This window comes from Furipterus horrens, unplaced genomic scaffold (assembly GCF_987537825.1).
Source record: "Furipterus horrens unplaced genomic scaffold, mFurHor1.1.pri manual_scaffold_1, whole genome shotgun sequence".
NCBI classification, from domain to species: domain Eukaryota; kingdom Metazoa; phylum Chordata; class Mammalia; order Chiroptera; family Furipteridae; genus Furipterus; species Furipterus horrens.
This window is the reverse complement of record NW_028327171.1, coordinates 170,269,862-170,283,035: the sequence shown is the minus strand read 5'-3', so window position 1 is coordinate 170,283,035 and position 13,174 is coordinate 170,269,862. Positions and strand designations below refer to the sequence as shown.

The 13,174-nt window shown below is 34.8% G+C and overlaps 1 protein-coding gene across 4 annotated transcripts in view; it reads left to right on the top strand.

Annotated features, from left to right (window-relative positions):
• Positions 1 to 402: 402 nt before the first annotated feature.
• LNPK (lunapark, ER junction formation factor) overlaps positions 403 to 13,174 on the top strand; it is a 77,674-nt gene continuing 64,902 nt past the window's right edge. For 2 of the 4 annotated variants that reach the window (XM_090280860.1, XM_090280885.1), the window contains exons 1-4: positions 403 to 524; positions 5,627 to 5,715; positions 7,102 to 7,143; positions 7,931 to 8,118. In XM_090280860.1, coding sequence (XP_090136986.1) covers positions 5,689 to 5,715; positions 7,102 to 7,143; positions 7,931 to 8,118 — 257 coding nt within the window. In that variant the 5' untranslated portion in view covers positions 403 to 524; positions 5,627 to 5,688. The other 2 variants (XM_090280868.1, XM_090280876.1) reach the window with 2 other exon arrangements.

The window sequence follows — 13,174 nt, the reverse complement described above, 5'->3', positions numbered from 1 at the left end:
TCTGCTGTCCGCTGGATGACAGCCCATACACGACTCTTCAGGGGGAACTACCTTCCAGAGGCACCCACCTCCACCTCCAACCCCATTCCTTTCTCGCGGTGGTGTAGGACCAATTTCGGGGATTTTCTTTCTCCAATGAGCTTTGCAAAATGAACTTTAAAAGGAGGCTGAGTCAGAATTAACTGTACTGCTAATAAAATAAATGGCATCACGCCTCTCAAGACGCGACTACTAGCACTCCATTTGGCCGTGAAGTCACAGCAGCGGGTTTCCCCGGCCCAACCGCCCCGCTGCCCTCCCTAACTGCTAGCCCCGGTCACAGTCACGTGACAGGAGAGCGGCGCGCGCCGGCCGGGGCAGTGATTGGTGGACGACGGGAGCGCGGGGTTTGATGGGAAGGAATTGGCAGGGCCCTTCTGTCTCTGTCAGTGGAGGCTGCTATCCGCTCTGGATTTAGGCTGCGCCGCGGTGGTCGAAGCTGGCAGAGGTGGAGGCCAGCGCCGGGCTTTGCCCGCTGCTTGAAGGTAGAGCGCTTAAAATGAGGGTAATTAGGAGGGCTCGGCAGAGGGAAGGCGCGCTGAGCCTTTTCCCGAGAAATACGCTCCCGGTTCCCCAGCTTGCTTCCTCTCCCAGGCGCTCCGCCCCATGCCAAGTGGCCTAAGAGCCCTGAGGTGGCGGCTCATCAAGTTGAGTCCCGGCTGCGCGCTGACCCAGTCTCGCCGCCTGGTCCCTCTGATATCCTCGCACAATGGCAGGGGTGGCTCTGGAATGTTGGAGACCCCATTCTCCGCCCTTACCCCTCCACCCCCAAGGGAGGTGGTTCCCAGTTCTGATACCGGCGGGGGGCGGAGGGTGAGTGGGGTGAGCAGAGCATCAGCTCTTTGGCCCACCTACGTGGAGGCAAAGGGTCAGAAGATCCTACACTACGCTATCGTTTCGAGTGTTTTGCCCAGGTCCTTCTGAGTTCTGCGGAGGCGCTGTGAGTTGGAAAGATCGGGAGGGACCGAAAACTGTCAGTGTCATGCTGCTCGGCCCAGGCGTGTGGGCGTGGATTATGTGCACGTTAGAGAAGCCTATGTACAATTGTCCTTATTTGAAGAATGGTGGAGGGAAGGACAAGTTTGCTCAGTTGTCATAAGTATGGCAGAAGATGAGCAAATCTAAACTACATCAATAGTTTTAATTCTTTAATATTGTGTATGGGGGCGTTGAGAGAGATTGAGGATTGGTGATTTTGCTGTTGATTTCCTCACAGCACTAAGTAAAACCTGTGACTCACTGAGTTTTCCATGTTCTACTTTTCCTAGTTGGCTTCTGGTTCGTGGTGCCTAGTGTCAGCTGTTTTCTCCTTTCTCTGTGGCCTGGGTGTCACTACTGACAAAATTGATCTTGTTCAAGCGGGATTTATGTGGATGTGAGAAGGCTTGGTCTCAGGCACATGTTCAAACCCGCTAAACTCTTGTCCTCAGCCGTTCCCATAGTTAATTTTTAGGAGAACTAAATTGATTTTGAGCACATTTTAAAAACCATGAGTGATGCATTTAAAATTAGAATGTTGAGTTTCTCTATCACCTCCTGAGATCAGCCCAATGTTATTAATAAGTATGTTAATATATTGTTAAATTGAAAAAATATAAGAAAAGAAGTTACTGGCTATCAAAACTTCATATAGAAATATTTCTAATCAATTATATTTGGTAGTATTTAGTTAAGATTGAATATTGACTTACCATGAAAACCAGAACTTAATCGTCGTATAGTGAATGTGCTTTTGGAGGTTTACTTCTTTTCAGTAACTTTGTTTTTAAGCAATAAATGTGGCAGTTTGGGATATTTCAGAATTCCCTTTTCAGTTATGATATTTGAACGTTTGAGTCTGAGAACAAATCACTTTTAATCTTAAACTGAATAGTACAATGTGTTATAGAGGTACTACTGATAGTGATTGAATAGTTTCTACTTAAGTTTTAAACTTGGTAAGTATAAACTAAAGCTCCTTTGCTGTTAAAGGCCTACATGTTATTTTAATGGAAGAGTCTGAAGAGTATTTTGCTTTATTTTTTATACTACAGAGAATGAGCAATATAATTTCAGTTAAAATACATACTGCAATTTTATTTTCCAATTTTAAAATTAGGAAACAGATTCTTTCTTTAAAGGAAGTTAGAAAGAAATGTGTTTCAGATTAGAAGTATTGTCTGTACTACATGTGTTTTCTGGTACTAATAATAACAGTAGCTACAATTTATTATATACTTACAATTTGTTGGACACTGTGCCAAGTAATACATAATTTTATTTAATTCATACTATAATTCTGTGTGAAGTATAAATATTTTTGCCACTTTAAAAATGTGGAAACTGAGGCTTAGACAGTCTAATTTACCCAAGATCACATAGCTAGTCAAATTTTGAACCTAGACCTTTTCTACTCCATTATTTTAATATGAGTTTAAATGAGCTGAAATTTTAAAAATAACATGCCCCAAGATTTTAAATTCTGACATCCAAACCTCAGTGTGAATTGCAGTTAAAAGAAAAAAAAATCCAAATAATATAGGGACATTATTATTCATTGAAAATGTGTTAGATGTGCCTCGCTTTTAAGGTCATGTCAGGTCCCATTGTGATATCTGAGTGGAAAGAGACTCTTCTGTACCTGTTCATGGAAGAGTTCTTGGGGACAAACCACTTAAGATTGAGCTATTTGCCCACTCAAGGGCAAGCAAATTGATTTATGCTTCAGAAAGAACTGCTAGTTATTTGGTTCCAATGTAATTTCCATGCGTTAAAAGGAAGCAGAGATGGGCTAGAAAACAGCAATGATCACAGCAGTTAAAACAACAATTTGCATTGACAGATTAACATGGGTCAGGCATTGTTGTAAATAGTTTAGATTGCCTTATGCCATTTAAGCTTTTCTACCTTTAAGAGGGTCCTTAAACTATCCTTCCTTTTCAGTTGAAGATATTGAGTAACAGGGTAGGTAACTCTCTTGCCCAAGGTTTCATAGTAAGTAATGGGTCACAGGAATTGGAGTTGAGATGTTTGGGTGGGAAACTCCAAGGGGGGGAAAAAGTGTTTGAAAACAGAAGAGGTGTAAAATTAAAACCATAAAGAAATAATTGATTTATTTAATTTTGTTATGCTTTTATATCTTTCAGAAAGTACTACCATTACATGTGCATCATAGTAAGTCAGCTTCTTTAACAAATACAGAATTTGATAGGAAAATTGCTGGAACAACGAGGGTTGACTGATTCTTTGATTACAAATCTGAAAGCATGGTATGGCATTTAATGACTGTTATCCTAATGTTGTTTTAGGGAACAAACTGTAAAACATGATCCTCTGCTTGAGGGATCTTGGAGACTAAGCCATAGTTTGTTTCATTAACACTAATACAATTTTTCAAGCAAATAATTGATGTCAAAGTTGGCATTAATTGCAATTTTATGCATATATTTCATATTATATGTACTTTAAAAGTGATATACAGAAACAAGTAAAAGGAATGCTTTCAGATTTCTAGTGCCAGTTCTGCCCCTAGCTGGAATTCCATGATTTTAGCAAATCATTTAGCATCTCTTCCATCTCTTTAGATTTATGCATTCAAAGTTAATCAAATGAAGGAATTAGGCTGCATTATACACTGTACTAACACTGTCTCTTGTGTTTATAAGTCACTTTCCACTTCAGTAGCTCTCTTTACCAGCTATTTGAGAATATCAGAGGTGCTTTCATGTATTTTATATATAAATATTCCAATCTAATATATAAAGCAGACTTTATTTCTGATTTCATGTTATTGGGAATAACGGATTGATTTTTAAAAAATCAAAAGTAAAATGCTGTGTCTGGCTCTACTACTTAATATCTTCGGGGCCTTACAAATTACTTCACTTCCCTAACCTCAGTTTCCTCATTTATACAATGGAGCAATAATAGTATCTAAATGATAAAATTCATGTAAAGCATTTGTTTTTGGGCCTGCTAGAGAGTTTTAAGTGCTAAACAAGTGTTTAACTGGTATTATCCTTGTTGTTATTACTTTCAAATATTAAAAATTCTGATGTGTGATGGCTGCAGACTTAACTTGGAGGCATGTAATTCTGTTATAAACCAAAATGTGTAGGTCAGTTGTGTACGAAACACTGTGATAGACACCATATATTAGTTTCTAAATAGTGAGATGATGTATACTTTGAAAATACCAAGTTAAAGTGGCATCTGAATGTCCCCTCCCAGACACCTTTCTTGGTGATTATTTTTAGATTCTTTACAAGGTTTTAAGATCTATTTAATGTCTTAACTCAGAAATTCATACCTTCATTCATTAAAGTTCCTGGGTTTCGTACAACTACATTTTAGAAATTTGAATACTGACTTAATATTGAAGGATTAATAATATTTAGATCACATTAGATCACATAGCATTCATTATATTTATAAACTTCAAAAAATTTCAGGACAGATTATAGTTATTTCTGTTTTTAAAAATTACTTTATAAGTGCAAGTATTTTATAATTGGGCTGTTTGTTAATTCTCTAATCAAGAAAGTTCAAGATGGGTATGCTTATGCTAATTATAACCTATAAATAGTGTTGCAGAGAGTACTTACGTGGTACTAGCATTATTTTTTTTATTATATTTATAGTTTTTAAAAAATGTAAGAATTATTGCCTAACTTTTTTTTTTGATGGAAATGAAGTAGTATATACTGGTAGGATATAACTATAACCTGGTTCAACTTTAAAAAAATTTACATAACTATTGACTGGTAATTTGATTTAGAATATAATATTACTGATAAATTTTTAAAACATATTATAATATTATAATACATTTCAGAGTAATAGAAAAACAACTAAATGAAGGGGATGTACAGATAGCTGACAGGAGGGTCAACTAACTTGAGGGGGACTTAGACAGTTTCAGAGAAAAATGTTTGGGTGTTGAACAGTAGAGAACAGCTGAGAAGTTTGAAGATAGAGTGGCTTTGGGCCATGTTCTTCTGAGCTGCTGGACAAATCACTAAACCCCTTTTCACATATTTTTAAAAAGTCTGTAAAATGGTAAAAACAAAGGCTATCCTGTGAAAAGTGGTAGTATTCTTAACTAATTTACAGATAACTAAGGCTCAAAAACATTAAGTGATTTGCTCAATGTCACAGGTAGCCTTGAAATCCTTATATTCTTATTCAAAATTCAATTGGCTTTCGAATATTACTTATAAGGTACTGTTTTTCTCAACATTGTAAAACAAAAATTTGTGTCTAATCTTGTAGAAAGTGACATAGTAAAACTTTTCTTACAAGAACAAAGGGGACCTACTTTAATGAACAGAAAATCACAAAGTGGTATAAATACACACTTCTAAAATGTATTACCATTAAAAAGCCTTACCAGCTTTATTTTCACTTTAAAATATGTTCTGGCTTGGAAGAAAGGATTTTCAAAAAGGTGAACTCTTTCCCAAGACTGTCTAAATTAAAATTTCACATAAATAGAGTCCAAAAAATTACTCTTCTATAATATTTTTAAGCAGTATTACAACTTGTAAACTTTATAGTGGTAGGCTATGTATTGTAACTTAAAATTTTAAAATACTTGCTTTATTTTTAGCTGTGAATTCCTTTGGACAATTGATGGTATTTATCATTGTACTCAGTTTCTACAAATAAAAGATGGGTGGATTATTTTCTCGATGGAGGGTAAGTCACTTTTCTTTACAGCCGATTTTTAGTTTGATATGAAGTGTCAAATCAAGCTATTTGTGAAACTTTCCTTTGTGGTGTAGATTTGAGTAGTAGTTTAACATTTATCCCTGACTCTAATTTTTCTTTTCTCTTATAAATTAGTTTTTTATTTGGCTTTAATAGTTCTGCTTGCTATATGGGTGTCTAATGTCTCTGCTTAACAGTTATTTCACTCTTACTTATGAATTGTTTTTATTTTTCTATTTTTGTATTTATGTACAAATGATTATCTTTTTTTTTTAATAGTGCCTAAAATTCAATCTTATTTGAAAGATAGTTGAAATTAGTATTTTATACAGTACTTATGTTTTTACAGGCTTTATCTTTTTGCTTATCACAAATATTTACTGAAGTTACCCTAAATATACTTTTAGGAAATACAGGTTAAACAGAATTAAAAATGCAGTTTGATTTTATTGGTTAAGCTTTTAGAGGAACTGGCCCAACTTTAGAGCTATAAAATAGAAAATATATTGATAAATGCTCTTCTCTAATATAAGAGGAGATAGTCTAGGACAAATTACTTTGCTTATTTTTTGAACTCCTTTTTACCTTAGTAATACTTGATACACAATTTAGTTTTGAACTGTTGCTGGAACTGCTCTGTTTTGGATTGGCATTATATTGACCTCTGCCCCCCTTTAAAAACCTTTTTGCAGTTCTGCTGAATATCAAATTTATCTATTCTTCCTTTGTCTTTCTTGTTAACTTGAACCATATGAAATTGCCAATATTCAACAGCTTTGACTTACATAAATAGCAATTTCATATGGTTCAACCTAATGTTAACAACTCTTGTGGGAACTACAATGAATTGATATTCATTGCCCTCTTAGATTGTTGAGTATGTAATTGGTAAACATTTTCTCAAGTGTTGTATGACTCATTTTGACTGTTTTTTATTCTAGGTGGTATAAAAACCACCTTTAAGAAATAAGCTCTGCTATAATGAAGTATTCTTAGATGCCCTTTTAAAATCTGATCTTCAGAAAAGAACTTTAGAAATTCAGAATGAAGGTAGCCTATTGATTTTGACTCCATAGTCCTTAGTGAACTTTTAGCAATAGCAAATCAAACCGATTTTAGTCTTGAATTTTTAATACATGAATTTTTTGAATCATCATATCTAAGAGAATTTTTCTTTGAAAATAATTTGTTTCTCTGGATAAAAGCATGTTCTCTTGGGATTGAGAATAATAAAAATTGAAGTATCAGAGTTGAAAGTACTTCTAGGACTAAACAGTGCCCTTTTATGATTATATAAACCAAGGTGTTTCTGAATATGCAGTAAGAAGTTTTAATGCTGTCTCATTTCTATTTCTATTTCTATTTCTATAACAGACAAAACCTTCAACTGTAGAAGTTCTGGAAAATATAGATAAGGTATGTTCTTTGCCTCTGGAGGAGGGAGTTTTAATTCATTTTAGGTGTTACATAAATATTATGTTAGTATATATTATTTTGGAGACTGGATTTGGGGTATGGGAATTTAGAGATGATAGAGAGTAAGCATGAGAACTTCAATGTTATGTGATCTCAAAAAAATCTAAAGTTTATCACTGACTTAAAACTGTATCAAGTAATAGAGCATGTTTGAATGAAATTAGCTGTACAGCAGTGTTGTATAAATCAATGTTACAGTTAGGATAAAGTAGATTATAAGACAGTCTGCAACAAGTTTTATTAATCTGCAAACTTCACAGCTTTTTATGCTTTCTATGATTATTAAAAATGGCTATTCCTTGGGAATAGTAAGCGCAATGACTAGATTGAAAGAATATAGTATAGATCACTGTTTCAATATTGATTCTTTTTATAGCCAGATATTTTATAGACTTTATACAGGAGAATTATTACTTGTTTGATTTAACAAATACTATTTATTGATAATAATTTCATACTTCTGATCTTTACTAATCTGCTAGTTAAAAAATGGTATCTTAATATTGCATTTAAAAATGTGATTGTCAAAATAGGCATTTTAGTTTATTTTTTACTTTACTTTTACTTTTCCATATTATGTTCTGTTTTAAAATATTAAGGTATTATATTTCATTGAAATTTAAAAGTTCTTTCTGTAAAACCTCTATCATGTGAAACATTTTTGTTAACATTTTAATATCTATGAAATTTGAGTTTTAATTATATAAAATAAATTTTCTTTTAACAGGAAATTCAAGCATTGGAAGAATTTAGGGAAAAAAATCAAAGATTACAAAAACTATGGGTTGGAAGATTAATTCTTTACTCCTCAATTCTCTATCTGTTTACATGTTTAATTGTATACTTGTGGTACCTTCCCGATGAATTTACAGCAAGACTTACCATGACACTCCCATTTTTTGCTTTTCCATTGATGTAAGTAAATTGTTCTTTTTGTTGACCTTTTATCTTTTTGACCAGATAGTTTTAATATATTTATTATTTTTTATTAGGAAAAAAGCAATGTCTTATATTAAATAAATTTGCTTTGTTTTGCAGTTTGGAGAATATTTCTTTAGAAAAGTAGAATGCTGTTTTAAATCTTTATTTACAATCCAGCATACCCGAGGAATGTGACCCAGTTACATTAGTAATAATGGCTCTCTATGGCAATCTTTTGTAATACTCTAATAGATGGTCATGCTTCCTTAGGTGTATTGGGCAAGGAGTGGGCATTTCAGATTGTGGGTAGAGGCAAGTGAGGGAGTGTTTGTAAAACAAAAAGAACAACAGCCTCAATGATTCTGAATAATTCTATTCATCCTACCTGTATTCCCCTCTTTTTAGTCACTGCTATAAAGCAATTGGCCCTTATGATAGAAATATTTTAGAATATAGTACATTATAGAAGGTGTTGTGATTGAGAATTTGGGGAGATAATTGAATGAAAAATTTGTCCATTCAATCAACAAACCTTATGGGTACCAATTGCACAGACATTAGATTATAATGCTTTATGGTATACAAAAATACAAAATTTCTGACTCTAGAGCTTAGACTGAATACATTAAATTAAGTAATAAGTATGGTGAATATTATGAAAGAGCAGTACCAAATAGGATCATTTAACAGGGGCCCTTACACAATCGGGTAGAGGCGGGAGTCAGGAAAGGGCCTTTGTATTCATTTTCGATTGCTGCCACAAATTTACTGGCTTAACGCAACATCCATTTTTTTGTATCTCAGTTGTGTAGGTCAGAATGCATAGCTTGACTGGGTTCTCTGTGTAGGGTCTTAGAGGTCTAAATCAAGGTTATCAGCTGCAGTGGAGTCTTATCTTGAGTCTCTGTGGGAAGAATCTTTGTACAGACTCAATTAGGTTATTGGCCAACTTCGTTTTTTATTTTTTTAATCTTTATTATTATTTTTACATTACCTTTTGGTCCCCTTACACTCCCACCCCCACCATCACCACACTGTTGTCCATGCCCATGAGTCCTTTTTCTTTTTTGCTCAATCCCTCCATCTCCTAATCCCCACCCCGCACCCCACTAGCTGTCATCCTGCTCTTTATCTGAGTCTGTCCCCATTTTCCTTGTTAGTTCAGTTTGTTCATTAGATCCCACATATGAGTGAAATCATATTCTGAGGCATTTCTCTGACTTCCTATTCTGCCCTTGGGCCTAGGAAGCTCTGCTTTTAAGGATTTAAAGATTATATGAGACCCACTAGGATAATCTCTCTACTTTAAAATGATCTGAGTAATAATTATATCTGCAAAATTGCTTCACAGCAGTACTTAGCCTACTATTTGATTGTATAACCAGAGGATGGAAATCTTGGGGAAGGAGAGGGCTATCTTTAGTATTCTGCCTACTACAAGCTTCCTGAGAAAGTGATGTTTGAGTTTGAGACCCAGTGGGAGAGTATGTGTATCAAGGGTGGTGTGACATGGTGGGTGGTGTTTCAGGCAGAAGGAACAGCATATTTGAAAGCCCTAAGGGAGGATAGAACATGGTAGGTTTAAAGGATTGAAAAAAGGCCAAAGATTGGATTATAGAGAAGAGTCTAGATAATCAGGCCAGGGATATTTCTTGTGGGCTTTTTAGTTCATGATAAAGATTTTAGGCTTGAAGAGTAGTGGAAAGCCATTGAAGATTTTAAAGAAGGAATATGATGTGATCATATTGTTATTTAAAAAATACCATTGAGGTATGGAGAATAAATTAAAGGGGAATAAGAATGGATCTGGAGCAGCAAGTTAAAATGTTATAGTTGTCTAGGGGACAACTATAGTGATTTGCACTTGAGTACTGGTAGCAGGGAAGAGAAACAATGATGGATTGGAGAGATTTAGGAGGTAGAAATAAGGTAATATGGAGAGGCTCTGGGTGATTAGTTGGATGTGGGGTAAAGGGGAAGAGTGGGATCAAAGATAAAATTCAAGTTTATGGCTTGGCAATTTTGCTGATGGTAGTGTCATCTAAATGGGGAACAACCTCAGGAGGAGCAGGTTTGGTAACCCACTGAGTCTAAAACACCTGTGTTCTCCTTAGATAAAGCTGCCGAGTGGGATGGTTAAGTATGAGTATGAAGCCCAGGAGAAAAATTTGAAGAGGAGATATAAATTTAGGATTTAGCAGCCTATAAATATTAATTAAAGCCATCATCTGTTCATTCAGTAAATATTGGGCACTTGCAATCTGTTGGGGTAGTTGGCTAGATCCTAGTGATTAAGAAAGTAGTGACAAGATTTGTGCTCTCATGGAGCTTACATTCTATTGGAGTTGGACAGACAAAAAGTAAAGAGAGAAACATAGGCAATTTAGAGAGAGGTAAGTGCAATGAAAAAGTAAAAAGAGTGAAAAGGAATAAGCTACTTTAGATTGGTCCTGGAAGGTCTCTTGGGGAGGTGGAATTTGAATTGAGAAATAAAGTATGAGGAAGAACCAGCATGGAAAGGGTTGGAATTTATTAATATTATTTATAGATACAGTTTATAATCTACTGGATCTCATATATTCATAGAGAGATGTAGGGTTGTCCTCATTACTAATGGTAATTCTCTTTAGGTGGTTGGTGGAAAGCAGCGTTTTTCATGTTTTTGGTATTGTTTGAAATTTCGATATCAGTGTGTTCTTCAAGTCGTAAAAACAAAACCAAAATTTAAGTTGAGAGATCTTTCTAAGAAGAGAGAACAAAAAATGTGAAGGCTGTAAAGTTAGGAGAGAGCATGACTTATCTGAGGGTCAAAAGAGATGTATCTGGAATGTGTAATGGAGAGGAAGAGGGATACAAAGTGAGCCTGCAGAATCAGGCAGGACCTGAATCATGGAGAATCATGGAGAGGTTTGAATTTCATTTTGGATGAAATGGGCAGCTTGTAAAGGCTTTATGGAAGAATGGCATAAGATTTAGTTAAGAGGATCATGTGTGTTGCCTTGTAGAGAGATTGAGGAAGAGGAGGACAAGAGTAGAAATGGGAAGGCCATTATAGAAGTTTAATCTAAAGATGGATCGGATTGCCCAGTGGCAGTGGCAATGAGTAGATGACTTATAAATATTTTGGGAGTAAAACTGAGATAACTTGGTGGGAGGAAATAAGAGGTAAGGAGAAAGGAGGAATCAGGGTGATACTTAGGTTTCTTTGGTTTGATGTGGGGAGGGATAGGATCTTTTTTGGGAGGAACTACTGTAAATTTTTTTGTTTGTTTCTTTAGTTTTTAGTGCAGGGCATATTTTCAAATTGGAACTTGATGAGTCATAAAACTTTAACTTTGCATGTACATAAAAAAGCCAAAAATTGAATGCATACATATTACAAAGTAAATGTTTCTGCCATTTTATTTTCCTTCTCTTTTGAATTCTTTTGGAATACTTCTTATTTTAGGTTAATAGCAGATTTTATAATACTGAGCTTCATTTTCTTGTTTCCCTTTTATGTTTTCAAGAACAGAGTGCAGAAAAGAAATTTAGAGAGGGAATTAACAACATTACTCATTTTAATGGTTACACACAAATTGTGATCTACTGGATCTGCTATTATGATTCAGAAGACATTTTTGAGGGGGGCAAATAGGTCATATACTAATTGTCTTTAGAAGTAGAAAAAACTTAAATTCTTTAAAAGTGTTTGTTTTTTTTTAGTTTTATCTTTCTACTATTTTGAGTATGAAGCTTTATTATTCATACTGTGTCCTTTGTCTGTTCTGCATCATCTGCATCTAGTATTTCTTGGCTTGTTAAGCTTCAGAGCCATTTCTCACTTTGTCTCATTCACATCTGTGACCTGGTTCTCAACTGCTGCAGCTTCTATTTCAGTGAGCTTTTCACTTTTGGAAGCATAGACCAGTTCCCCAACAAAGAATAGAATTGTCCTTCTGATTGATGACAATCAAAAAAGCATGAAATAAAATACAACAACGTCAAAGTGGATGTTGTGATAGATAGAAGGAAGACTTACCAAGGGACATTTTCTTTTGTGCGTAATATAAGTTATTGCTCAAGTTTATCCCTGGACTTTTTTCTTTTGGAAATAAAAGTTTTGAGGTCTGGACCAAGGTTTACTTAAAGAAATGGAGGCAGAAGGGGCAAGTATATTGCTTTACTTATCATTGTCTACATTGATTGCAAAGCTTAGAAATCTATCCAATACCCACAAAAAAGTGACTGCTGTCTTTGCAGTCCAAATTTTCCAAATGCTTTTACTGGACAGAGAGGTTATGGATTCAGGGTTAAGCATATATGACATAATAACTATTCCAAAATTACCTTTTATGGTAGATTATCAATACATTACATAAGATGCTTTGAGATTTTTATTATATCTTCTTTTCAGCATGTAATATGGAGGAACTTGTTGTAATTTCAACCTATTGTTTTTCTGCCTTTCAAATTCAATAATATATAATATAAATGCAGAATTTATTTCATAGGAGTCATTAAGGCTATGCTTAGTGAGGGAAGATATGTGTTACAGTTATTTTAAAATTTTATTTCTGTATCATGCTGGCAGATATACATTACAGAGAGTTGGTTCTTTTTCTAAGAATGGACAACTATTAAGCTTTGTCTCTACCTCGACTGACTCTATAAGCTATCTTATAGACTTATTCCTGGATACTTTATTCTTACAGATTATAACTTTCTAGAAGTTCTATTCATTGTAAGATCCTTTCAGAGACCAATTAGCATAAAATATTGACCTTCCCAGAAGATTATTTTCCCTCTGTGGCTTTTTCCTTTTTTTTTTTTTTTTTTGCCTTATAAATGGGGTTATGGGGGAAATTTTTAAGCAAAAGAACTAAGGAAGGTGGTCCTGTCCCTGTTCCTTGTGTTTTCCTATTTCCCCATTACAGAGATTTTCAACCTTTCTCATCTTATGGCACACATAAACTAATTAATAAATTCTAGCCCTGACCAGTGTGAGTGTGGTTCAGTTGGTTAGGTGTTGTCCAGCAAGACCAAGGGGTCACTGGTTCGATTCCCATCA